The 25995-nt window shown below is 40.0% G+C and overlaps 1 protein-coding gene across 6 annotated transcripts; it reads left to right on the plus strand.

The window, feature by feature from the left end:
• stxbp5b (syntaxin binding protein 5b (tomosyn)) lies at positions 1–25654 on the plus strand. 6 transcript variants are annotated; one of them, XM_041972413.1, is made up of 29 exons: positions 1–484; positions 1681–1778; positions 5224–5305; positions 6711–6811; positions 7469–7603; positions 9910–9973; positions 10954–11037; positions 11449–11572; positions 11739–11817; positions 12435–12589; positions 12702–12774; positions 13034–13181; positions 13401–13468; positions 13588–13628; positions 14542–14762; positions 14880–15064; positions 15400–15525; positions 15736–15887; positions 16639–16722; positions 17116–17178; positions 17265–17321; positions 17416–17463; positions 18485–18535; positions 19601–19840; positions 20370–20727; positions 20881–21046; positions 21565–21676; positions 21891–22111; positions 22204–25654. In XM_041972413.1, the coding sequence occupies exons 1-29, from the start codon at positions 341–343 to the stop codon at positions 22243–22245; spliced, it is 3522 nt and encodes a 1173-aa protein (XP_041828347.1). In that variant the 5' UTR covers positions 1–340; the 3' UTR covers positions 22246–25654. The 6 variants fall into 6 exon arrangements, with proteins under 6 accessions (XP_041828347.1, XP_041828342.1, XP_041828344.1 ...); XM_041972408.1 differs by lacking the exon at positions 16639–16722 and adding an exon at positions 18762–18890; XM_041972410.1 differs by lacking the exon at positions 16639–16722.
• Positions 25655–25995: the final 341 nt, after the last annotated feature.

Consider the following 25995-nt stretch of genomic DNA (forward strand, 5'->3'; position numbering starts at 1 on the left):
CTGCAGTTCACTGCGTTTCCGTAGCCAGTTTGCTACCCGCTGAGCCCTGGCTGGGGAAACAGCTCGCGGAAACGATTGATTCCGATCGAATAACACCAAAGCTGGCAATTAAATGGCAGATTAACACTAATATCGGAAAAGACTCGCTAAATCAATGCTCCTGGATCGGCTGCTTTTGGAGAGTGCGCTGGCAACACCCTCCGTAACATATGAGATGTATGCAGAAATATATTAACTGTGCGTTATTTCTGCTAACTAGCTAGCAGCTACCCCCCTCAATCCAATTAATGGTAGCTCGCTTGATCCGTTCTTTCAACCGTCGCGTCTGTACCGGAGGAAAATGAAGAAGTTTAACATTAGGAAGGTGCTGGACGGCTTGACGGCGGCGTCTTCTTCTTCCTCCGCAACTGCTCAGCCAGGTACTCCCAGGGAAAACGATGTTGTCCAGGAGACTCTCCAGTCGGAGCATTTTCAGCTTTGCAAGGTAAGGTCTCCGTTAAAAAACAGCCAACAAGGGAGGACTGTGTTCGCACTCTGACAGTCAGATGACAGCGGCGTGACCAAACATTAGCGTTATTCAGCACGGCTCAGTGAGATGGAAAACACACAAGTGTATGCAAACAGCAGCCTTACACTGTTTATTTGTTGTCGGGTATTAAAGTATTAGTCATAGTAACATGAATGGGGAATTACCTTTAAAGACTGACTGACTGCCTTGCTTCGCTGTGTTTTACTGTTACATCCGCCCTGCTGCATTTTATCAGATTAAATTACATTTGTAAATTAGCGACACAACATAATATTGCCATTTAAAAGGTCACGTGGCAATTTGTACATTAATAACAACTCTTCCTCTCCAAACTGAAATTCCCTTCTCAACATGACTTGTCTGTATTGATGACTAAATTCACTGATCTTGCTAAAGCAATGAATGAATTCAGTTAAACTGCAGCTAATATGAGCTTGTGAAAGTAAGAAAGGATATATATATTTTTTTTCAAAATATAAGATGTGTAAATAATATCCTACTTTTTCAACCCACATGCATTTAAAAATGACAATTTAGAGAATTACAACCTGTCTTTCTAATCTCAACCTCTCAGGTAACCAAGGTTTAGTATTTCAGAGTGTTTGAGTTAAACAGTTGTGTTAATCATTAGGAGGGCCAGCCCACCAGCTTCTTCCCCAGCTGAGAGTAGAGCAGGTCAGCTCCCCAGGTTACAGGGCCATGGCATCACCTGTTATATAATCCCGATGTAGGCTGCATCGATCTTATGGATGGCTGGGCAGGGTTTTCATCCTGAAACAATTGAGTTATAGATGCCAGATGATGATAATATTTTGGTGGCTGGAGTACTGCAAGATCCTGGCAATGAGCTGCAGCTCAAAGGCAGCAAATGAGCCAAAGAATAGTAGGTCATTTATATGTATATAATACTATTATTTGGCAGAAATGAGCCTGCACACATGGCAGAAAGTTGTCAGAAAATAATCTTGTCCTCATTTCTATGCTTGTGTTTTATCAAATTTATTTTGTAATGAGACAAATTTCCCACATTATTAGATTAAATTTCTTGGAGATTATGATAATGTTTTTTCCACTAATGCCAGCTTGACAGTGGTAGGAGATGATAGATTGGCTGACTGGAGGTCTGATGTAAATTCTGCTCTCTCCTGCAGACTGTGCGTCATGGCTTCTCATATCAACCATCCTCTATGGCTTTTGACCCTGTGCAGAAAATCCTGGCCATTGGGACTCAGACTGGAGCTTTGAGGCTGTATCCTTTTTGGGGTATTTTTTGCACGAAAATAAAAAAGATAAGGTAGGAGAGCAAAGCTCGGAGGATTTGAATGATATAATCTTTTCCATCTTCAGCCGTCCCATATTTTGCACACATGTACACAGAGACACACACACACACATACACGAGAGAAACTTTTAAATTGTTGGAGTCATCATATGAGCAAGATGCCATTCAGCATGTCATCCAGTCCAGTAAATTCACCTTGTAAGTGATATTCTTTTTTTTTTCCTTCTGTCATTGACTGCATTAGAAGAAAATCCATGCCAGGCTGAGGGAAGTGGGTAAGCACATGTTAGGGTGTGCTTCTTTGCAGAGGGCAGCCTCCTCAGCTCATTAGTGGTATCTCTGCAGTTGCATGAGCAGCTACTTCACCATATGTTGAGGAGCCAACCCCTTTGACTGCGCTGCCCAGTCAGTGCCAGGATGCCACTTCATGTGTGCTGTAAACATAACTGGCCTTGCGTAAACACACGCTCTAAGCCCCTCTCCCCATGCAGCTGGGGATCAGTTTTGTTTATCTTGAAAGGGTAAAAATGTGTTTTCTTCTATCAGTACTGATGAAATTGAGAGCACCACACACTGCATGTGTTTCTCTACTCCATTGAACATCCCCAGGGTCGACCTGTTAGCGTATTAACTCGGGGTTTCCCTTTGTGTTGATATCCTGCTTGCGAGGCCGATCTTCTTTATTTACATTTTCATTAGAGGTGTCTCCTTCCTTGTTGTTATCTACTCTCCTGATTAAGAGAGTGTTCTGTTTGCACGCGGGCAACTCCCAGAGAAAACTAACACACACACTGCTTCCATGCTGCCCTAATGTGCAAGGTGAAGCTGATGGGATTACCATCACTCAGGCAATTGGTCCATTCATCAAAAGACGAGCTGTATCGATCCATCTCGCTGCCCCTGGCGTTTGGAAGTGCTACCACAGCTCAGTAGACACGAGCTCAGTGAGGTTTCTACAAGCAATAAACATCTACTTTTACACAATCTGTCTCTGCTACAGTGTTTTAATCAGTGTGTTACTGTAGACAGTTTCCTGCTCTGTCCAGTTCTTGTTTTGGCCAAGTGGGCATTGGTGACAGGAAGGTGTACTCCTCCTGCATGTGACTGATCATGCTAGACGTCCTCAACTCTTTTTGCTTCCTCTTCTTTGAGCAATTAAAACATAAATGCTGAAAAAATTTGCAAGCATGAAACATGTCTTCCCCTGATGATAATCATTTGACTTCATGAGGAAACCTGTTGATGTTGAAATGCTGCGGTCTACCGAGTTGGGTTACCAAATAGAGAAGTGTGGCTACTTAAAGGGGGGGTGACTTCAGTGTGTGAAGAGTTGCGACTCTTTGGCGCAAACAGGAAATCCTTTTGAAATGTTAGAGGAGCTCAATGCTGGAAATCTCTTTCCATTATGTGTCATGTGATGAAGCATGATCGCATGATTAAACATTAGTTGTGGCTAGAATATCCCTTTATATATTCTCATTTGAATGTCACTGATCAAACTGATTAAAGACTCATCCACATTCACGTGCCTTGCACAACTGGAATGTTTTTTTTTCCTATTCCCTCAAAACATGGAGCCTTAACCTTAAAGCCTTAAAAAAAAAACAAAAAAAAAAAAACATCTGGGCTGTTCTGCAATGAACTCCACTGGAGCAGTTCTTTCCAGAGCTTGTAACCAGCAATAAATAAATAAAATAATAAAAATAAAAAAACACAAACCCAGTTTTCCTTATAATAATCAGGCCTGCCAACTCTGACAAAGGACGTGTGTTTTAAAGCAGCAGGGTGTAATAACATATGTTGTAAAACTCCAGTGGGACATTATGTTGCAATTAAGCTGTAAACGTGTGTCACACCAACCAGATGAGCATCCTCGACGTGGCTTGATTTAATTATTACTCTGAATATGACCCTAATTAGGTGAAGGTGATGGAGGCAGCATTTTATTCAGAATGGGATAATGCTGAGTTGTTGCTTTGCATGTAAACATAGCCAGTGCTTCTCTCTCAAGATTTCATTAGAATGTGACCCATATGATCAAATAATGAAATACTCACAAAGGGAAACACGTGTGACACTCCAGACAGGCAGTAGTCTGCATTAGTAGTTTAAACCTAATATGTGTAAGATCATAGCGAAGTGTAGGCGGACGTTTTTAAAGAGTGCTCCACTAGTTCACCACAGCGATAACATCTAGTTTTGAAGTTTGTATTAGTTATTTCCTGCCAACCTCGAAAGGTGCTTTACTCAGCAGCACTAGTAACCTACATTGCAACAGAAGCAATTTACGATGCACACTTATTAGTGAATGCACATAAGCAGCGAGTAAGACTACATTAATATGCTCCAGCTGGATTACACCAGTAAAAAGGGTTACATGTTAACATCCTTGCTCTTAAAACATATTCTGCAGTCTTATTCATGCAGGACCTGAAAGTATGAAGCAGAGTCAGTGACTCTTCCCTCCCCATTGTGGACCTGTAGAGACATGATATCCATTAATAATTCTGACGTGTGTACAAAACTTGAGAAGCGAAGAGCTAAAACTGGAAAGGTCTTGGGTGAATGCAAGTTTTGCCACCAGCGGTCATCGGCTGGTGCCAGCTTTAAATATTTTCTCCAGTGCTGAGTGTGCTGCAAAACAGCCTCCTGCAACCCCACCTTAGTTTGTGCAAGGAGCTGCAGGATTGTTTGATCACAGCTTGCTTAATCCTGCTCGGACTTATTTTGCTGTTTCAGCTCAACTCAGACGGTGAAGAGAAACTTCACTTTGGCATGATCACAGTAACAGAGCACTTTTTTTGATCTTTTGTGACCAAGAGATTCTTCTGTATGATTAGATCTCACACTACTTCCTTCTTCTTTTGAGCCGATGTGTATGACTGTGTCTGTGAAAACTATCACAGGCTGATGGAAATAAAGAGGAAGGCTGTCCTTTTGCTGCACTTTCAGTTTTCTCTCCTTTTTAAGTTTAAGACCGTTCAAATATAAAACCTCACATCTACCATTAACTGAATGGATGGTCTTCGTGTTTATGAGTGGACATGTAGAAGAGATAAGGACTCTGTCCTGACACTGACAGTTCTATAAAGAAAGGTGAGAGTTAAGCTAATAATGCTGCTGTCACACTGGCTGATGTGTGAACAACAAAGGCAGATGGAGCTCCTAGTTTTATTTATAACTACACTAATTTGTCTTGTTTCATGCTCTTTCCTGCTCCTTTTAAGGAAGGCAAAGCTGAAAAATTCAACTAAGCCTTTTTTTTTTATGTATTTTTGATGAAATGCAAATTGTCTATTTTGTGACAAGCAGTAGTATTTTGAGAGGGATTTTATCTCCCAGCCCCATCCTAAACTCCTGCATCACCTTTACTGGCAACTGTCCGATATTCTTTGACCAAGCCAACTTTTAGCTTTGGCCGTGCGGGTGTGGAGTGCTACTGTCAGCATGAGAGCGGCGCTGCTGTCATCCAGCTCCAGTTCCTCATCAACGAGGTGTGTTGTCATTTGCTTTTTAATGTCTCCTTGTTTGATTTTTCTCTCTTTTTCACTCTTGTCTATCCACTCCTCTCCTGCATTTGCCAAACTCTTGGTAGCAGTATCATATTGATTGTATGTCAACTGTTCTTTTACACATTAACATTACTGGTGTAACAACATGCTTCTCCAATGCCACTATGGCCCAATCCCATTTCACCCCTTAGCCCTACCCCTCCGTTTTGCGCCTTCACGTGTAGGGGTAGGGGTGTCCCAATTCTTTTTAGGACAGAGGGGTAGGGTTAAGGGGTAGGGCCAAGGGGTGAAATGGGATTGGGCCTATATCTGTGCACTAAATATAAATCCACATACAGTACTGTGCAGACGTTTTGAGCCACCTTCTGTTTATTATTTTGTGCCTCTGTGGAGCCAGACTTCATCTTCTTTCAAAGTTGTCTTCAGCTGTAGTTCTCCAGGCTTTCTGATGGTCTTTTGAAGTTTTTCTTTGGACATTGGCTGCTTTTCCACTCATTTTTAGTCCAGTCTTTCCATTTTTTTTTCACACCGACCTGTGACTCATTCGACCATTAAAAAGACACCGAATTTAAGACCTTTTGTTTAAATACCCACTGTTAGCTGAAGACACATCAGAAATGGTCTCCACTAGTGACAACAGGTGTTACGGAGTCATAAGTCCTCCCCAGAGCCTGGATCTCAGCATTATTGAACTTGTGTGGGATTATCTTGACAGAAACTGGGGAAAAAGGCAGCCAACATTAAAAGAAGAGCTTTGAAATGTCCTCCAAGACGCCAGGAGAACTATTCCCCATGAAAAAAAATGACAAGCCAACATGTCTAAGAGGGTTCAGACTATGTATAAGAATAAAGCTGCTCTTACCAAGCTTGTTAAAAGTTGTGCAAGCTGTTATTTGCATTTTATGCTATATTTTTTTTAAAAATATACAGTGATTTGTTGTCCCTGTCTAACATTTTCCTGGAAATATATAAATAAACTAGAAGAACTCTGAGAACACAGACATCCGCCAAGTCATTATAATCATTTTTCTTTGCCAGTGATTGTGGGCATTAGTTTTTAGTTGGGGTATAATTTTTCCATTGCAGCTGCTATCTCCCCATAGTAAAGAATCCCTAAAAAAAAAAACCTAACTCCAGGCTGTAATCCAGATTACCCCAAAATCTAACCACTTTTTCCTTATTGTATTTCTGGGATTTCCTGAAAATTTCATAAAAACCCCATCCATAACTTTTTGAGTTATGTTGCTGACAGACAGACAAACCAATGCCACCAGATACATGACCTCCACCTAAGTGGAGGTAATAAGGGTTGGCTCAAGACTTTTGCACAGTTGTGTAAAATATTTCTCACTACTTCTAATCCATCTTCTTATGACCATCTCCGCAGGGGGCGCTGGTGAGTGCCTTAGCTGATGACAGCATCCACCTGTGGAACCTGCGGCAAAAAATCCCTGCTATCCTGCATTCTCTCAAGTTTAACAGAGAGAGGTACCTTGATGTGTTTTTCCCTGTGTGACTGTGCTTGCATAGAAGCTGCATCTATCTCTGTGAAGTGTGAAAATAATGTGGAAGCTGCCCTCACCGCTGGTCACACGCTTCACACTGTACAATTAGCTGTGCTGTGGCCATTGGTGTCCTCTTGTGGTGATGCAACAACTATTTTTCCTTCACCCAGTTTGTTGTTTTTTGATATTTCATTCTCAACAGCTGCACAAATACGCCAGGTGAATGCAGAAGGAAGTTGCTGGATTGATGATTTTTAGCAGATAAAAGATGGATGAAACAATGCATTTATCATTTTAATGAGATTTAAAAATCATGTTAAATATCAATAGAAAAATCCCCCCAAAAAGAGACGTTATCTTTATCCTAGTCAGTTTGATACTGTACATGTGATGTCCTACCACATATGTCTTCCACCCGGCTGAGAAAAGACAGCAATATTTACTCTGCTGTTCCTCCCCACTGAGCTATAAATAGGTTTCATTAGAGTGACACAGTGCAAGGCCTTTGTAATTAAATGCTAGTCATTCACTACTCCTTCTAGTTGAACCAGCGTGATTAGGGACAAGCAGGGGCCCTTTGATGGGACTGAGTCATGAGATAATGAAAAGCCTAGCGGTGATGCATCCTGATCTCTTGCAGAATCACATACTGCCACCTGCCCTTCCAGAGCAAATGGCTATACATCGGCACAGAAAGAGGAAACATCCACATTGTCAACGTGGAGTCCTTCACTCTCTCAGGCTACGTTATTATGTGGAACAAAGCCATCGAACTGTGAGTCTGTATTTTGCAACTGTCTTCTTCCCCCTTTCCTCATTGGCCATTTGCATATCTTCTTTGTACACTTGTGCAGTCGACACTCGAGCAGGAAACTCGAAAATGCAAAGGAATGTGGAGGCCTGTGTGTTTGCAGATATTGTGTTGTGTAAGCTGAGAATACTGTAGCTCTGATCAGTGTGAAGGCGGCGTGAAAGTGGTGATTGTGCCATGCCAGGAGTTGTTGGTGAGGCTTCTGGAGGTGTTTGCTGCCTGTTTTAACAGAACTTCTCTGATAGGAATGGCCTACTTGATAACCTCAGTCACTTACCTTGTGTGTCACACACTCCCTCATGTAAACACCCACTGAGAAGGTTTTTAACATGATTTGGATAGCTTTCAGGTAAAAGTAGATCTACAACAGCGTCAGAAAGTTTTAAATGTCCCGGTATAGCGGTGCCTGACTCTGAGTGTTCAGTAGCAGTAAAAATGTGCGTCAGACATCTTTTTTTGCTTTTTTGAGAGAAGAAAACTTTGGCCAGAAGATGTTCTTTCCAAGTAATTTTTCCACTGCGCCCACAAGCGAGCTAAAAAAAATTGATTTTAGTCTGTGACTGGCAGCTCAAATGGGCAGTAGTTTGTGTGTGTAGCTGCAGGTGAAATCTGATTAATTGCTGCTTTGGATCTGGGAGTTGAAAGTGTCAGAGCAAAGTATTCCATCTACGTCAGAGACAGTCTGTGAGGAGGGAAAGGATTTTTGCCTGTCTGATGGTGAAAATGGAAAAGAAATGATGTAGTGTGAAATCGAAAACATAATAGTCATTTCTGTGTAAGAGGGTGGCCAAATCTCTGACAGAAATATCTTAAAAAAAATTCCTGTTCTTTAGTTTGTCTTTCAAATTTGTGAGCTCATATTCTCCTGCAGTGAACAGAAATAGCCTTCATGGTCTTAACCCATGTATCCTTTACAGGAGCGCAAGTATTTCCATGTTGCATCAGCTCATAACTGATTAATGATCATGAATAAAACTGTTGACCTTAGTTTCAATTGATTGTTACATGTCAACCTACAATTTTAGTCATAGACTTTAGGCTTTCATTAAAGTGATCCTATGTCAACATTGCAGCCACTGTTTAGGTGTTTTCTTTTATTTTATTTTAGCCTGTCCAAGTATAGAATTTGAATTTGGTCGCAGTTTGTGGAAGCAAGATGTGCCAAAGTATGTAACAGGAACAATTGTTATCATTTCCCTTTTTTAATTTAATTTAATTCAGAGATGTCAGAGAGATGCTTTAAACATAAACTTTAGGCTTACATGTCTAAAAGGTATCTTCATAGCAAAATTATTGAGCCTCACAGCATCTTATCCAAGTCAAGGCAACTGTAGGAGGTAGGTGTGTCATCATTATCGTGTGCAATCAGGAGAGTAGGCTGCTTAATGGATGTAAATGAAGTATGCTTTTCACTTACTGAAGACAAAAGTGAAGCGAGAACACCCACAGACAGGCAGCAGGTGAAGATGACTGCAGCAAAGGCCTGTCAAAGCATCTCAGTAGTGGAAACTTCATTTTGGTGCTGTCTGTGGGTTCCAAATTAAAGGGATTGAATGGAAATGGCTATTATTAGCCTTATATATATATATATATATATATATAAATATAAAGATCTTTTTATGTAATATAACCTTCAGTGGCATGTTAAATGCTTTTTTTGGAATGTCTGGGTGTACTGATGCAAAAACAAAATACTGTTATGGGGTCTTTCTACCTTTTTTGTTGCTCATTTAAAGCAATAGTTGTTCAGATGGTGCATTATGCTGTGGTGACTGGAGTTTGTCTTTTGGTCTGTATCTGCCTTTTATTCACTGCGACATCTCTGACTGTATTGACTCATCAGCAGCAGTGAGATCATTAGCCACTGGAGCCAGACCACACTCAGTGGCAGCAACACTTTCTTTAGGCTAGACCTTCACTTCCTCCATGTCCCTTGCTCTGTTGCCACGGTGATCCTGTCTCCACACACCGTAATCTCTCATAGCCCCTTATGTGACCCTGCTCTCGCTCGCTCTTTCTCTTTGCTTCTCTCCTATGCTACACCTATGTTTCTGTAGAGCAGATGTACATTTTCATCCTATAATCATGCTCTTTATCTTTGTACAAAGCAGACACTTTGTGATTTTATGTTTTGTTTTCTTAAAAAGTATTTTAAATACCTTTTCCAACTGCACTCTTGTCTTACTTATCCTTGTCTTACTCAAAATATTGTTGAGATGCATTTAAGCTAGATTACTCCATCCAAATCGTCTCCCATTATTCCGTCACAGATCCACCAAGACGCACCCAGGGCCTGTTGTGCACATCAGTGACAACCCCATGGATGAGGGCAAGGTAACGGTTATTTTAACACTACATGGCATGCACAAGGGAGCTTAAGACTGAAAACAAAATATCCAATATCAGGCGGCACTCTTTTTTTTCTGTCTAGAAGGTCCTCAGTGCAGATGACTGATACAAGTGCTTTGTGTTTTTACACGGGGGCATGAGAGCTGGATATTTTAGCTCAGTAAAATGTCAATTTAACTTAAGATTTCTCTGTCAAAAAAAAGAGAAGAGGCCTCTTATTATTTCCAGGCACATTGGAAATGTTAAAGATGAAAATGTGTGTCAGAAAAAGGGGAATCCTCTTTCTTTTTTACAGTTACAGTTTCCTCCACAGGTCAGAATATATCGGTCAGTCATAACAATAAAACCAGGTGTCAAATATTGTGTATGCTAGACTGTGGACACAGGAATTCTGGGGGTACAGTCCAATGCTAAGATGCTGACAATGGGTCCTTTTAAGTGAGTTACTGGGTGGGAACCTTGTGAATCAGACTTATCTTGGCTAACTTACAGATGCTGCATTGTATTGGGATGTGGGGAATTTAGAAACTATTTCAAGGCCTTGAACTTTATTTCATAGTTCTTGAACATTTCACACAGTAGTAGGACTCTTCTGCTTCGGGGAAATCAGTACTGTCACAGGCATGTTAAACTAAGGGATGTGAGGTATGTATGGTATGGGGAAAAATGTTTGTGTGGCTGGTATGTCTTGATGTAAATCTTCATAAATGCCACCGTCCAGGGTTACCTCACAGAACTTTGCATTAGAACAAGATTATCAATTAGTTTCCATGTGAGTAATTTTTTAATGTTGTAGCTGCTATTAAATGAAATAAATTCTGGAAAAAGTAGTAAAAAAATTAATAAATGATGTGGCTCATAAAGTAAAGCATAATGTCTTATTTTCATGCATCCTTTGAGCATCACATTAATGATTCAGTCATGTTAACAGATTGAGCTGTGCTTTGCTTCTCTCGTTATTGCAGCTTCTGATTGGATTTGAGTGTGGGGTAGTTGTGTTGTGGGATTTGAAGTGCAAAAAGGCTGACTACCGCTACAATTACGACGAGGTAAGGTGTTATTTTTATCCCCATTCATTTCTTGTGAGGGGAATGGTTTGTTCAGGATTTTCTTGTTGTGTCAAACACATCTGGTCTTATGTCAGGACAACTTCTCCCAAGTGTTTTGTTGCAAAACCTGAAAAAGCTGCTTGTCAGGTCCTTCTGAGATTCTTCCTCAGGAGCTTTCATTTTTAACATGGATGATATAAAGTAAAACAAATAAATAAAAACATGAACTCTTTACAACACAGCCAACAAATTCCTTAATCTGTGATTAAATCTCACAGATGAGTGTTACCTGTGCAAAACTTCACATACACCTTTATTGTAAACACTAAAGTTTCCAAAACTATTAACAGTACATGAGCTTGGGATTACATTATGTATCGCAACCTACTTACATGCTGCTGTGTCTCTCAGGCAATCCACTCAGTTGCCTGGCACCATGAGGGGAAGCAGTTTGTTTGTAGCCACTCTGATGGCACTTTGACCACGTGGAATGTACGAGCTCCAGCCAAGCCTGCACAGATCATCACACCACATGGTAGGGATGCTTGTATATTTACAAACAGAGACATGTTAAGTGGAGGCAATGTTGGTCCCTTTAACCTTTCAAGTGTGACTTGTTCTAAAAAAAAAAAAGGGGGTCATATGTGGTGTACTTGTGTAAACTTAAACCGAATGCTTTTGTGCGCCTTGTCTTTGAACAGGAAAGCAGCCTAAGGATGGAAAAAAGCCAGAGCCATGCAAGCCTATCCTGAAAGTAGAGTACAAAACTACAAGGGCTGGGTAAGTGATGGAAGAGAGTTCCCACCCATCCTGTGTCTTGGCTTTCTCGTGTCTGAATCAGTATCCTGTGCTGAAAGTGGTCTTTCCTGTTGTTCTACATAAACCAAGATCCTTTTGTGAATGAAAATGGCATAAAAGGCTACAAAAACCTTTGCTGTTATTTCTATGATTTTTACAGGCTTTGTTTTGTTGTGATTAAAAAAATCTTTATGGTAAATGAAATTATTTAATCTGATCAGTGTAACTGCTGCTCATGTGTGGAAAGAAGCTTATGTCAAGGTCACAAAGGGACGGGATGAAAGTATCCTCTTAAAATACGTTAATTAATAAAGGAACAATTTCACTGAAGCTGATCTAGTTATTCCTTGTTTCACTTAAGTATTTGAGGACAGGTATTAATATAGTTGTCATAATGATTAGAAAGTAGGGTCCTCCTTTCATAGATTCTCTTGAAATCAGGCCAGATACTCTCCAGAGAAAGCACAACATTAAAATATGCTGTCCCTTTTCTCCCATTTACTACAAATTGAACTTATTAGTTTTTCAATTCAGATGTGCAATAACCAAATGTAATTGGACAAGCAAGTACTTGAAATATTTGTGTTTACTGAACCCAGGGATCCTTTCATGGTCCTGTCTGGAGGTCTGTCTTATGACACGGTGGGGAGGAGAGCCTGTCTGACTGTGATGCATGGAAAAAGCACTGCCGTCCTGGAGATGGACTACCCCATTGTAGATTTTCTAACGCTCTGCGAAACTCCATATCCGAACGGTGAGCCACGGAAATCTGCTCTGGACAGGCTCGGTTCATTTGTGCTGCCTAATAACTCACGAGGATATCTCATTGCCTGTGTTGTCTCATTTTGTGCTGTTTTGCTGGCCAGACTTTCAGGAGCCTTATGCAGTGGTGGTCCTCCTCGAGAAGGATTTAGTTGTAATAGACCTGGGACAGATTGGGTAATTATTCAACATCTAAAAATGTTACTTATGTTTTTTTTTTTTGCTTTTTCTTAAAATATTGTGCTGTTTTTGTTACAGTTAGATTGCCAAATCCACAGGTACTTTACTGATAAATATAAGACTAGGAAGGTTATCTTCAAAACTAAATTTCAAAAAGCACAGAAAGTTGTCATTCATATTTCATTTTTATTAAAAAAAAAAAAGTGCATTGCCATATTCATTAAAAAACATCAACTATGGCTCATTGTCATGACAGATACCCGATATTTGAGAATCCATATCCCCTGGCTATCCATGAGTCCCCAGTGACCTGCTGTGAGTATTTTGCTGACTGCCCTGCTGAACTTATTCCTGCACTTTACTCTGTCGGCAGCCGGCAAAAGAGACAAGGTTACAGCAAGAAGGTAAATGACTCTTTTCTTGTCTGTTTTTAAGTTTATTATACATTTGATATAGTTTTAGTTTTAGAATGTTCTGTATGTAGAATACTAACCTGAAAGCAAAAAGAAAGAAGCAGTCTTTTTTTTTTTTTATTTATGATAAATAAGTACACAAATACAGAGAGGGCCAGGCAGCTGCTGATATTGCATTTTATAATTAAATCAGCTTTCTCATTTTTACAGGAATGGCCCATTAGTGGTGGAAACTGGGGCCAGGGCACACAGAGTTACCCAGAGATTATAATCACAGGGTCTGTAATTACTGAATTGATGAAATCATTTGTGATTCATGTCTGACATTTATTCACATGTGTTGTCTATGTAATATGCCTTATTTTATCATTTATTTCCTTCTTCCCCTCCCAAACAGACATGCTGATGGGTCCATAAAATTTTGGGATGCTTCTGCATGTAAGTAGTTTATTTATTTTCATTGTCTTTTTTTTGTAATTGGATAATACAAGCCAAGTTTAAAAATATAAGTAAAATGTTGCCCTGCAAGATCACAAATTTATGCTGAGGATAAGAAACATGATCTCACAATCCATCTTTTGTCTTGAGCTCTGAGAAAAGATAAGAAAGCATGTTGTTTGGACACAAAGAAGAAGCTTTCAGCTCCCACAGTAAAAATCGGTGAGGACTGTAATGTTGCACGTATGTTTGCAGCAAGTGGGCCGAGCTGCTTTGTTTAAGTAAACAGCATTATTTGTACTTAAGCTTTTTTTTATGGAGGGTATTAGAAAATTTGGTCAGTTGTTTCTCAGCAGTCGCTGCTCACACAAGGACTTTACAGTTACTACTTACAGATTTTCTGCCAGAGATGCATTTTCACAGCTGGAAATATTAGAGTGGTGCTGGGGTAGCGTGCACAGTGGGGCAGAACATGATGCAGTAAATCCTCTGGAAGGTTAACTGCTACATTCACACCTTGTGTCTCTTGGCTGTTCTCCAGAGATGTTGCTAAGGCCCTAGCTGGAAAAATGGCATGAACCCAGTGGTGAAAGTTGCAGACAGATAAGGCATGTAAGCCTTCAGATGTCAAAAACCTTGGGATTATTTGAGATCAAGAGAGGTCCAAAATCCCACTGGAGACAAATGGAAAGTTAGCTGGAAGGGCAAATAAATGTGGAATTTTAACATATGAGCTGTTCTGTTTTCTTTTGCTGCCTCATGTTGATTTCTGGTCAAATCAAACATGGGTGTGAATCATCTGGGAACTATCTGTCTGTTTACATCCACCCATGATCCCTGTTGCTGTCATAAGTAGTTGGAGATAGTGTATCCTCATGCTGTTCTATTTTTTCCCCTCTCATTTTTCTCAAAGTAATGCTTCAAGTGCTGTATAAGCTGAAGACTGCCAAGGTGTTTGAAAGGGCCCGTACTAAAGAGGAGAAACCAAATACAGACATAGTAGATGAAGACCCGTTTGCCATCCAAACCTTGTCCTGGTGTCCGGAGAGCAGGATGCTCTGTGTGGCTGGTGTGTCTGCTCATGTTATCGTCTATAGGTTCAGCAAACAAGAGATCACGACTGAAGTTGTTCAGGTGGGTATGTGGTCGTATGAGGAAAAACATGCAGAATATTTGGGAATATTCAGAATCTGTTGAGGTGGATCCCACATCCAAGAAGGTGTCTTTTCCTTTCTCCTTTCTTGTGTTTAGCTGCTGGAAGTGCGGATGCAGTGCGAGTTTAGTGATGTAGATTCTCCTGATCCAGGAGGAGAGCAGACCCCCACTGTGCCAAACCCCGGAGCTTCCTCCAGCCCACAGGAGAGTGAGCCTCCCACTCAGCCCGCTACAGGCAATAACTCCTCTGAAGGACCCCGAGACAATATTCCATGCCTACAGTATGGACAGTTTTAGTTTTTTCTATTTTTTTTCCAAAGCTCTTTTTGTCCCTGTACAGGAATCTGTCACCAATCAGACCAAATACTGCTGTCAAAAAGCCAATATAAGTAAGGCATGCAGTCATCAATTCACTCCCTCCAGAGTTTTCCAAATCATTACTTGAAAATGATCCTTTCTTGATAAGTTCGGAAAATGTTTTGACAGTAAAAGGTGGAAGGGGAATAAGCAGCAGTAAAAAGGATGATATTGTCAGCGTGGCTTACCCAGAGGGTTGATAATTCATGCCAGTGTAAAGTGCAACCTGCTGTCTCATCCTGCTGTGTGTTTGATGCAGGCTGCGGAGCTCCCCGCTCAAGCAGTTTCCGGGCTACCAGGTGGAGCTGGTGATCCAGCTGGTGTGGGTGAGTGGGGAGCCGCCTCAGCAGATCACCAGTCTGGCAGTCAATTCTTCCTATGGCCTGTAAGTCTCCACAGCTGCTACATTTGATATTTTGACATTAACCCTTCTCTTTATTCCCTCATTTCTTTTCAGAGCACTGTTTATGTTTGTCCAGAAGCTGTATTTGTGTTAAGTTTTAATCACATCTGGCCTGAAAGGATGCAGTTAATGAGAATTTGTAAGCTGCAACTGCAAACGAAGGCTTCCTCAATCATTCCTCGTTTCTTGCAGTGTGGTGTTTGGGAACAGTAACGGCCTGGCTGTGGTGGACTACCTCCAGAAAACTTTACTGCTCAACATGGGGACATCGGAGCTCTACAGCCCCTCTGACCCCTTCCAGAGGCAGCCTCGCTCTCCTCGTAAAGCACGACAGTCCTGCGGAGGTGAGCTGCATTCCTCCAATTACACCTCCATCTCATATTTTTTCCCCCCACTTGGCCTCTTTCTCATCAAACACTGCAGTGTAACTGCACCAGCTAACATTACTCTCACTGAAACGTAGTCAATGCTCTATTCATTTGCTGCAGCCCTTGTTTCCCTTTGTGATGTTAAACACTCTGAGGGTGGGTTGGAGAGGCAGAGCTGACACTTGGCAGCAGCTCTGACTTCGCACCATGAGCGCTGCCCCCTGCAGTAGCTTCTTTCCCTCAACAGGGGGCATCACTGACAGATCCTCCATCTGTTGAGTTGGACAGTGCAACGACAGTGGAGCATGCTTGTTAGTAATCCACACAAACAGAGTGAAAGCTGTATCAGAGCTGCTCTGTTCTAATGGAGTCATCTTTTAATTACTTTTATGGACCAAACATTAAAAACAAACCTTGTTTAGTTTCCTGTTTCAGTCCATTGTCATGTTGTCTTTCTCCCTCTGTCTCATCATCCTCTCCGTCACTCCTGTATTAATTGTTTTCTGTCTCAGTGGCCTGACTATACATCTAGGTTTTCTGTCATAAAAAAGCAACATTTTAATTTGTTTTGAGCTTTTTACTGTTTCATCTGTTATTCACCCAGAAACCCCTGAAATATTCTACTTTTTTATTTTTTTTTTCCACCTAATTTGCACTTTCTGGTTTCCAGTCATTTCTCTGTCTCACTGTTTTCTCACTGTCGATCTCTCTCTGTGATTTGATAAAGACATTCCAACTGGTACGTCTTACATGTCCAGACTTTCTAACTTGTATTCTCAGTCAGTGAAAAAACTCCGCTCATCTCACTTGAGTAAGTCCTTTTGTGTCAGAAATTATTCTCCTTCCCACACTGTCTTTGTTCTCTTTAAAGCGCCTCCATTGTCACCATTAAGATACACTCCCTGGGTTTGGCACAGCACTCCAGATCTCCAAAGCTTACAGTAAAATGTGTAAACAAAACCCGGTTGTGTATCTTTCAACCCAGCTGCTTGTGTTAATGAAGAAGCAATACCAACACTTTAAGTTAATAGATTGTTCTAGATAATGCTGCTTTATGACTGCATCAACAGTGTCATCCTTGCCTCTGCTCTAGCACATTACCCTTTGTTAATGCTAGGTGTAGTGTCAGAAATGGCTTTGATAGATGATCAAGAGCAGGACGGCCTCTGCTTTATTTTGACTTGAATTTCTGTGGCTCCCACAGCACTTTGTGATTCCAACGATGGGTCAAACGCCTCAGAGGACCGCTGCAAATCACCTACTTCAGGTAAGCCACATTATCTTCTATCAAACAAACAAAAAAGGTAAAACACATCTGAGATGCGTCTTCAAACGCTGCTAATTCTCACATAGGATCTGCCTCACCATGCAATTCAGATGATGAAAGAAAGCAGAAGTTCATAGAGAAGGGTACTGTATTTATAAAAGCATGTGCCCTCGAATTCTAGCATTTTTTTTCAGGCTTAATACGTCTGATTTGTGTTTTTTTTACCCTCATTTCCAGTGAAGTTTAAAAGCAGACGCTTTTCCAAGACGGTTGCCAATGACTTTGGTACTGTATCTTCCAGATGCATTCTCTGTGGTTACTCACTCTTTCTTTCTGAATGACAGCACTCTAACCACACTGTGCCATAATCCCCTGCCAGCCTGTATATCTTGTGCCTATTGAAAAAGAGAATTGCATTCAAGAAATGGATTTTTTTTTATTACTAATCACATAATTTGGGGTGTTTGATAGCTGCTGTGTATGAAATTAATTAAGATTCTTTATCACATGCATGACAGGATGTCTTTCAGATTTTAGGCTTCAGATTTTCTATGCAATCTTTTGGGCAAAATGCAGTAAAGATGTTAAGCAAGTGTGCATAGAATTCTGCTTGCCGATTGGTGGATGTTATTTAATCCTTTTTACTTCCTTCTCCATACAAAAGCATAGAAAATCTGCTTCCCGCCTCTGTATTTTCAGCACTAACCTCTTGAATGTTGAAGGGAATTATTTGTCTTTGATCAACAACACTTGCTGCGTGTATTTCTGATTCCAGGGCTTCAGTTCAGTGTAATCTGTTGGCTATCCACTGATTATTCATTTTCCCTCTCCACCTACTCTCTTTGCATAACAATGTTCACTGAATTACAATTATCTTATTTCTCGACTGCCTCTCGCTTTGTTTGACATTACAGGCCCCTCTCTGATGTTCTCTGCCTCATTTGTATTTTCATGGTTTCTCTTGAGGGTGGGCAATAACTGCAATGGGCAACTTTTGGGGATTCATATTGGAGATTGGCAGCACTCCTGGTCGAAAGCCGCAACTAAAATCAATCCAAATGTACTTAGAGTCTAAATATTTCCTTTTAAAACAACATGGAGTCTCATTGACAGCTTGAAATATGAAATATATCTCAACAGTTGTCCTACAGTTAGCCCCATCTCTCCTAAGAAATTAATTTTAAATGATTAAACATTGAAATATGCCACCAATCATTGAAATCATTATTTATTATGGAAGCTCAGAAATGTCTACATTAAGTGTCATTTCCTCAACAAACAAAAGGAGTATTTGTTTCTGTTACAGCCAAGATGTCACGGAAAATTAGCTCGTCTAGCGATCAAAAGCCAGATCTGGGTAAGCCAAAGCTGATGATTTTAAGAATGTTTCATAATTCTCATATACTTGATAATACATTTTTTGCAGGTTTTCATGTTGTCATTGCAATCCTTTGTCTTTTTTTATTCACAGCTGTAAAATGCATCAGTGAAAGTGAATAAAGTAGCATATTTGAGTGAATTTAAACTCATGTCTTTTCACTCCAAGTTAAGACAAACATTTTCTGTATGTGCATTGGGTGCAGAAAATAGGTCCCAACGGTGGTGCCCTCTGACATGTAATAGACGCTTTTATAGTGTGAAAGCTGACAAGAAGGCAGCCAGGATGAATCTGAAATGGGGCGTCTATAGAACTCGGTCAGACCCCAAACCCAGTGAGTGGACCAGATATGGTCTGACTTGGGCTGAAGTGGGATAACTCGTACTAACCCACCCACCCACCCCCCACTACAAGGGCTGTTTATTCTAAAAATGGTTTAACATTTGACACTAATCCTCTCACAGTGATTGTTTTCTCCCTTTTGAGGAAGTCCTGCTGGCTTTATTGCATTCAGCGTGAAAAATCCTGCTTTTCTTGTTTACAGTTTTTCCTTGTGTGTTAGCGTTTCACTCATGATATGTTTCTGTGGGGATTCCCTGATATCTTTAGAGTTCAACTTTTTTAACTCTAACTGCAGTCAGTACAGCAGTGAAGCATGAATAATTCTTTCTCTGTAAAATGCAGTTCTTTCTTGGGAGTAACTGTAGTACTACAGGCTTATTTTCTTACAGCTTTTTCACATTGAGAGTGTTTATCAGATTTAGGTGCAGGAATGCAAATTGGAGGCGTTCAAAACCAATTGCATCGCTTGATAACTTCTCAATGTGAAAAACTACCCTTTTAATTTCCTGCTGGGCTGTTTCTATAAAGGACAAGAATATGACTGAAGATGTTCTCTACTAAGCTTTTATATGAACAACTTGGCTTTAACCTCTGAACTGAGCTTGCTGTTGGCTTGGAGACAACGCTAAACTCCTTACCTCTGTCATTTAACACAAATCATGTCCTCATTCTCTTATTTTTCTGCTCAATCCCTCTGTCCAGATGCCAAGGATAACTCATTCACCCGCTCACGTAGTTCAAGTGTAACCAGCATAGACAGAGAATCTCGAGAAGCCATCTCCTCCTTTTACTTCTGCGAGAGTTTCCCCAGGAAGTCCGACAGTCTGGTCAGCCCCTGCCTGTTAGTGGGGACCACGCATGGCTCCGTGATGATGGTGGCTCTTAGCCTGCCACCTGGTGGGGACCAGAGGCTGCAGCAGCCAGTCGGCATTGCCTCTTGTGGTAAGAAGCTGATGTAATCTTGTCATATGCAAGTTACTGATGTGCATCTTGTTATTATTGAATCAACAACGTCGTCAGAGTGCCATGTGTTGTTGTTGATACGTTATTTCTGAGTATTATGTTCTCACATGACAGTTTTAGCTTTCGGCTCATTTTAGTTTGCCTTTTTTAATGCTTTAAATGCTTGTTCAAAACATATTTGCAACACTGCAGCACTTTGTCCTTAAGTCAGACTTTTATTAAAAATTGTGTCTAAAAAGGCTTAAGTTTTTGTTTTTATTTTATTTTATTTTATTTTATTTTATTTTGCTGTAACCAAGTCAGAAAAATGTGAAAATGTTTTTTCCCATCCTGTTTACTGGATAGATGTTTCAAATGAAGACACAAAGACATCCTCCACTACTGTCCTGGTTTACCTTTAATTAAGTTGTACAGCTTGAACTGATTTTTTTTTTTTTAATCTGTAGTCAGTTTAATGCCATTTCTAATCCAGTTAACAGTAAAAAATAAAAAAAAACTCCATTTTCAGGCACCCTGGTCAGACTCAAAGGTGGCATGTTGACCATGGGCCTGCTTGACGCTGCTGGAACTTTGCTGCCCCCTTCCTACGAACCGTGGTATGACCCTAACACCTCAGATGAAGAAAAAGAGAAAAGCCGGAGGCGCAGGCCAGCCACCCCTCCCTCATCACAAGAGGGCCAGGACAGTCAGTTTGCTGTGCTGTGTTCGGAGAAACAGGCCAAGGTGGTGGCCATGCCCTCCCAAACCCACCTCTACAAACACAACATCACAGAGACTTCGTTTGTGCTGAGGGCTGATGTGGTGCAGATGGCTGGGGCTAATTGCATCGCCTGCTTCTGCGCTAATGGGCACATCATGACTCTGAGGTACCACCACTGCTCACGTTCTGTTACTTTCAGTATCTCTGATCAAACAGCAGAGTGCTCTGCTTTTTTTTCAGAATTTGTTAATAAAGATGCAGTTTGGTCTAAAAGTGTCTTTAGTGTTTCTGATAAGATTTTTGTTTTTTATGACCCCAGTTTGCCCAGCCTACGGCCCCTGCTGGACATCAACTACTTGCCGCTCACAGACATGCGGATAGCACGGACGTTTTGCTTCTCTAACTTGGGTCAGGCTCTGTACCTCACCTCCCCCACTGAGATCCAGAGGATCACCTACAGCCAGGAGACCTGTGACAACCTGCAGGTCAGATAAACAACAAAGGAGTTAATTTTTTCTTAAATTTACATTTCTTCATAAGACCCAATGATTCAAAGCCCCCCCTGTAGAAAAAGACTTTCAATGGACTTTCCATTCATATGTAGTATGACAGTACAGACATTAGTTTTTAAAACTGAGATTATCTTTGTGTCAAATATTTTAATCTCTTGCATGTTCTGAGCCATATCTGCACGTCAGGCTAGTGATATTTTGCATAGGTATGTTAGTTAATGATCCCTTTCTTTTCCTAACATATAAACATATTTCTTTACACTAAACATCCTTTGGGATTATTTAGAAATATGGGGGTTTTGTGGACTTATCATCTGTAACAGTTCAGCGTACTTGTTAAACTTTTAATTTGCATTTTTTGTTATCTTATGAAGCCTGGGATTTATACATGTTGATGTAAAATAAATAAAAACAAATGTTAATAGCTTAGTCCAAATATCTTAAGAGAGAATATATTGAAATAGATATGCTAATTTTTCTCTTTTCTTTAGGAGATGCTCAGTGAGTTATTTACCCCTGTGGAGACTCCAGAGGCTCCAAACAGAGGATTTTTCAAAGGTCTTTTTGGGGGAGGAGCTCAGTCTTTGGACAGGGAGGACCTCTGTACGTACAAAAATCCCTCAGTCTCTGTGTTATGTTCGTACTGGTCTCTGATTTCTGAGTTGGTTATACATATCTCTTAAAAAATATAACTGAATTATGCTATAACATCTGACATAATTTGTACCAATAAACTTTGAGACAACCTGTTCAGTCACTCACATATTTGATTGTATTTTGTCAACACACCTTCTGTGTTGTTGTGTTTCTTTGTTAGTTGGTGAAACAGCTGCCGGTAAGGCCTCTCGCAGTCTGGCCCAGCACATTCCCGGCCCGGGCAGCATGGAGGGCATGAAGGGTGCAGCATCTGGGGTCGTGGGAGAGCTTGCCCGTGCCAGAATAGCTCTGGATGAGAGAGGGCAGAAACTGGGCGAACTGGAGGAGAGAACGGCAGCCATGATGTCCAGCGCAGAGTCCTTCTCCAAACACGCCCATGACGTATGGAAACGTCATCTGTTTAAGCACTTAATTTGTCTTCTTTTTAGGTGAACTTCTGTTTTCTGACTCATTTCATGCTTTTCTCCCCTCAGATGATGGTGAAGTACAAAGATAAGAAGTGGTATCAGCTCTGATGGCAGCGTGTGGACCTTTGGACTCTTGTCACGCACACCAGTATCTCTGAGGAGCTGGAGGTCCCTCTTCTTCTCTTCTCTGTTTCTTTCCATATGGTGTTGGGGTTCTACTCAGATGAACCACGCCCTTTCTCTCACCACGATATCTTCACTCTGCATCTCCTCAGTCACCGAAGGGCTGCTGCAGAGTTGACCAACATGGCGCACTGAGAACGGAAAGAAGTGGTGGAAGGGAGGCTCTTTGGCATCTCTGTCTCTGTTTCACCTAGGAGCGACTGATTATGTTCAGTTAACATCGGTTTGCCAACACAGAGAGACTGGACCTTTGACATCCCATCATGCACTCGTATATGTCTCATATAAATAAATATAAATATATATATCTAAATACATATATATCCACACACTTCGCTGTTTTGTTCAGAAAGGTGAAGGACAATTGTGCAAATAATGTACTAAGGGTGGCCTGGCTGCACTTGTTTATTTTCCTTGCTCTGCCCTTTATAGTGTCAGCCAAACACAATGGGCTTAAATGAGGAGAAAAGTCTGATCCTTCAAAGTTAATCAAGTCTATGAACATTTAAGGTTCTATAGGAATGATTGAATCAGTGGAGGACTTGTTTTTTTATTATTATTTTCTTTTGGTCTGAATTATTTTTAGTTTGTTCTTGCCCTTTGGCAGTTTGTTTTAGCTGTTTTTTCCTCCAGAGAGGGCCTTTCAAGCACTTAGAACAGTAAAAAAAAAAAATGGACAGGGAAATGAGGAATCTATTGCCTCTCACCGAATAAGGGCTGGTAGTTCACTAGTTCATCACCGATCATACCTTTTTAAAGCAACCAAGTTCTCTTGGGTGAGAAATGGCGTGTTATTTGAGTCACTTGGTTGTGCTTTTAGATTAAATATTTATTGGAACAGTAAAATGCGAAGGAGGGAGAGGGAGTTTGTCTTTTGGGCATTATTTTGTTTCATTTGTCAATGTGCGAAAAAAAAGTGCTGAAAATGTTTACCCCTAGGAAGAGTTTACATTGACCTATCAGACCAAGTTGATACACTGAAACACCCCTGACGGTCACTGGCTTTTCATGTGGGGAGGGTTAGGGTTGGGATTGACAGTAAAAGATTGTCCTTTAATATAATTTGCAAAAGTGTATATTTTGGTTACAGCTTCAAGTTTTCTGTGACAAAAATCTGTCTATAAATGATCACTTGGATGTCTTTTTTTGACATTCTGTCGTAGCTGAAATTGATTTATTTAATTTTTTTGTCTTGTTTTTCATTGCGTAGGGAAAAAAGCATGAGTCTCTTACAGCACAATGGACGTGAGAATGCTGTGTTTGTATTTGTAGCTGCCAGTAGAAGTGACCGAGCACAACAAAGTGTTCACGCGGTGCCACAGATCATCTCTCTTTGAACCATCAACTTAAAAACTGTTTCTCTTCTGCCTTTGCCTCATATATGCTAACCTCTACCTATGTGTATATCTGTGTGTTTGTGAACATACATATATTCAGGATATGTGTATGGGCGCCACTGTTTATAATACTGCATAGATACAGTCTATTACATAAAGTCTTTGTTTTTTGCTTGGCTGTTTTTCTGTGATTAACTCAAATTCTATTGTCATTGATTTTTTTTTCTCCATGAGGTGCAATGATATGCTGCTATTTGTGTCAATATAGGAGCATAATCTGTCCTTTTTTTCCTTCTATTTTTTAAAGAGAGACAAGACTTCGTCAGTCCAGATTGCTGCCAAATGTTGTAAATAGTGGGACAGCTGGATACAAATCTGACAGTGCAGGTTAAGGCAATGTGACATAATGTACGCTTGCAGCCATGTTCTTTTCTGACACCAAAGAGTTGCTTGATTTCACAGAGTTGTCTTTAATTTTTTCCCCCCCCGTAAATGGTAAGAATCAGGAAAGGATGTCTGTTGTGTGTGAGGAGAAAAAAAATAGTTGGGTTTTGCCTTTATTCCTGCTGCAAACTGCTGTTTATGTGTTCAGAAAAACAAGTGACGTGAATTTGAAGAGTTTCACTCCAACGTGATTTATCCACCAAAGAAAACCAAGCAACTTGACAAGAAATGGAAATTGATCAAAGGTCTGAAGAAAGATAGTACATGAATTTTTGATCATTTTCTTTTACTTTAAATTATAAATATATACTGAAGAGGTGTTGGGTCAATCACCAAAATGTCTTATCTGAGATGGATACACAGCTTTTTGGAATGAAACTCTTCACTTTTAGACAGTTGATTTTAATCTGTACTACTGAGAGAAACCCATTTGGAAAAGCTATTATGTGGTTTTTGCACTATTTTTTGTACTTAAAATAATTTTGTTAGTATGATTTTTTTAGTGCATCTATTCCTGTGTCCCATTTTCTTATTTTTCCAAGGACCAAAACATTATATAACCTATGCTTATTTATGTCATATGCCAATTATGCTGATTGCTTCACTCTCAGATTTGTTTTCAGTGTCAATTTAATTATACTAGAAAATATTTATATATTTGAAAACAAATATATATATATATATATATATATATATATGTATATGTATATATATATATATATATATATATATATAAATACATATATTACTTTTAATTTCAATAATATATTAAAGATGAATACCTTTTATGTAATTTTAAGATGGAATAACTCACATGTCCAAACAATGGTTGTGCATAACTATCTGTCATTCAGACATGAAATAAACATTTTCTGCTATATATATTTAACATGCTCATCAGATTAATGCTTTGCTACTGCAGGAGGATCTTCTCCTAATGGTGGGCCGCTGAGTCTTTCTACAAAGTGTGGCCTCAACTTTGAAGTGCTTCAGTTTGCAACTTATATGTCCTAAATGGTCTCTTATTGCACATTGAAGGATGCATGATATTACGTGTTTACAAACTTGAAACAACCATGTATTATCCCTTTTAGAGATTGTCTGTCCTGGCGTTTGTATGAACCACCATGTTGAACAAAACTGAAGTTCTCATCACTCACCAGAAGTGTGTCCCATTTTCATTTGGTCATGCCAGTTGTATGTGTGAGAGGTTATTTTTGGGGTACATCTGTTGACGTTACCGTTTGGCTTCATGAAAACTCTTGCTTTCCCCCCTGTGCTGTAGAAATGTAATGAAACTGAAGCTAAGCTCACATCATTGTGCAGAGGAGCTCAAGGGTTTCTCAGTCGCCATACTTCTGTCCATCTGTCTTCATCTGGGATGAACATCTGTGGAGTTGCAGTATTTTCTCATTGTAGGCAATTTTTGTACAGTTTTATTAAAATAAATTTCACATGGATGTCTGAGTTAATCTGCTGCCACAAACAATTTAGACTGTAGATACAGTATATATATAGATATTATTGTGCAATGGAAATAAATGTAAAACCAATCAACAGTTTTGTCTTGTTTCCTTTTTTCATGGTTTTACATATGTTGAATAACTTCATTTAAAAGCGTCTAGCACATTCTTAGATTTTTTTTCTCCTTCAGGTCAGAAATAAATGTCAAATGTTGGAGCATGCACAATTGATTTAATCCTTTTGACAGAGTCTTAGAATATGTTCATATATGATCTATTTATTTAGCATTGAATATATGTAATACATGTTTAAATGTGCATCGTGTATAACACATGTTGAGTTTAATCAATACATTTTCTTTAACATAAAGAAAGCTGATAAATAAAAATAGTTTTTTTTTATCTTAATTTTTAGTTTAGTTTAGTTTAGT

The sequence above is a fragment of the Melanotaenia boesemani genome, chromosome 20, assembly GCF_017639745.1.
Source record: "Melanotaenia boesemani isolate fMelBoe1 chromosome 20, fMelBoe1.pri, whole genome shotgun sequence".
NCBI lineage: Eukaryota > Metazoa > Chordata > Actinopteri > Atheriniformes > Melanotaeniidae > Melanotaenia > Melanotaenia boesemani.

Coding starts and splice junctions, on each gene's coding strand:
- stxbp5b (XM_041972408.1), top strand. CDS start 341: ATGAAGAAGTTTAACATTAGGAAGGTGCTGGACGGCTTGACGGCGGCG. Junction 12,775..13,033: donor ATAGACCTGGGACAGATTGG/GTAATTATTCAA, acceptor TTGTCATGACAG/ATACCCGATATTTGAGAATC. Junction 18,891..19,600: donor TCGGTCAGACCCCAAACCCA/GTGAGTGGACCA, acceptor CCCTCTGTCCAG/ATGCCAAGGATAACTCATTC.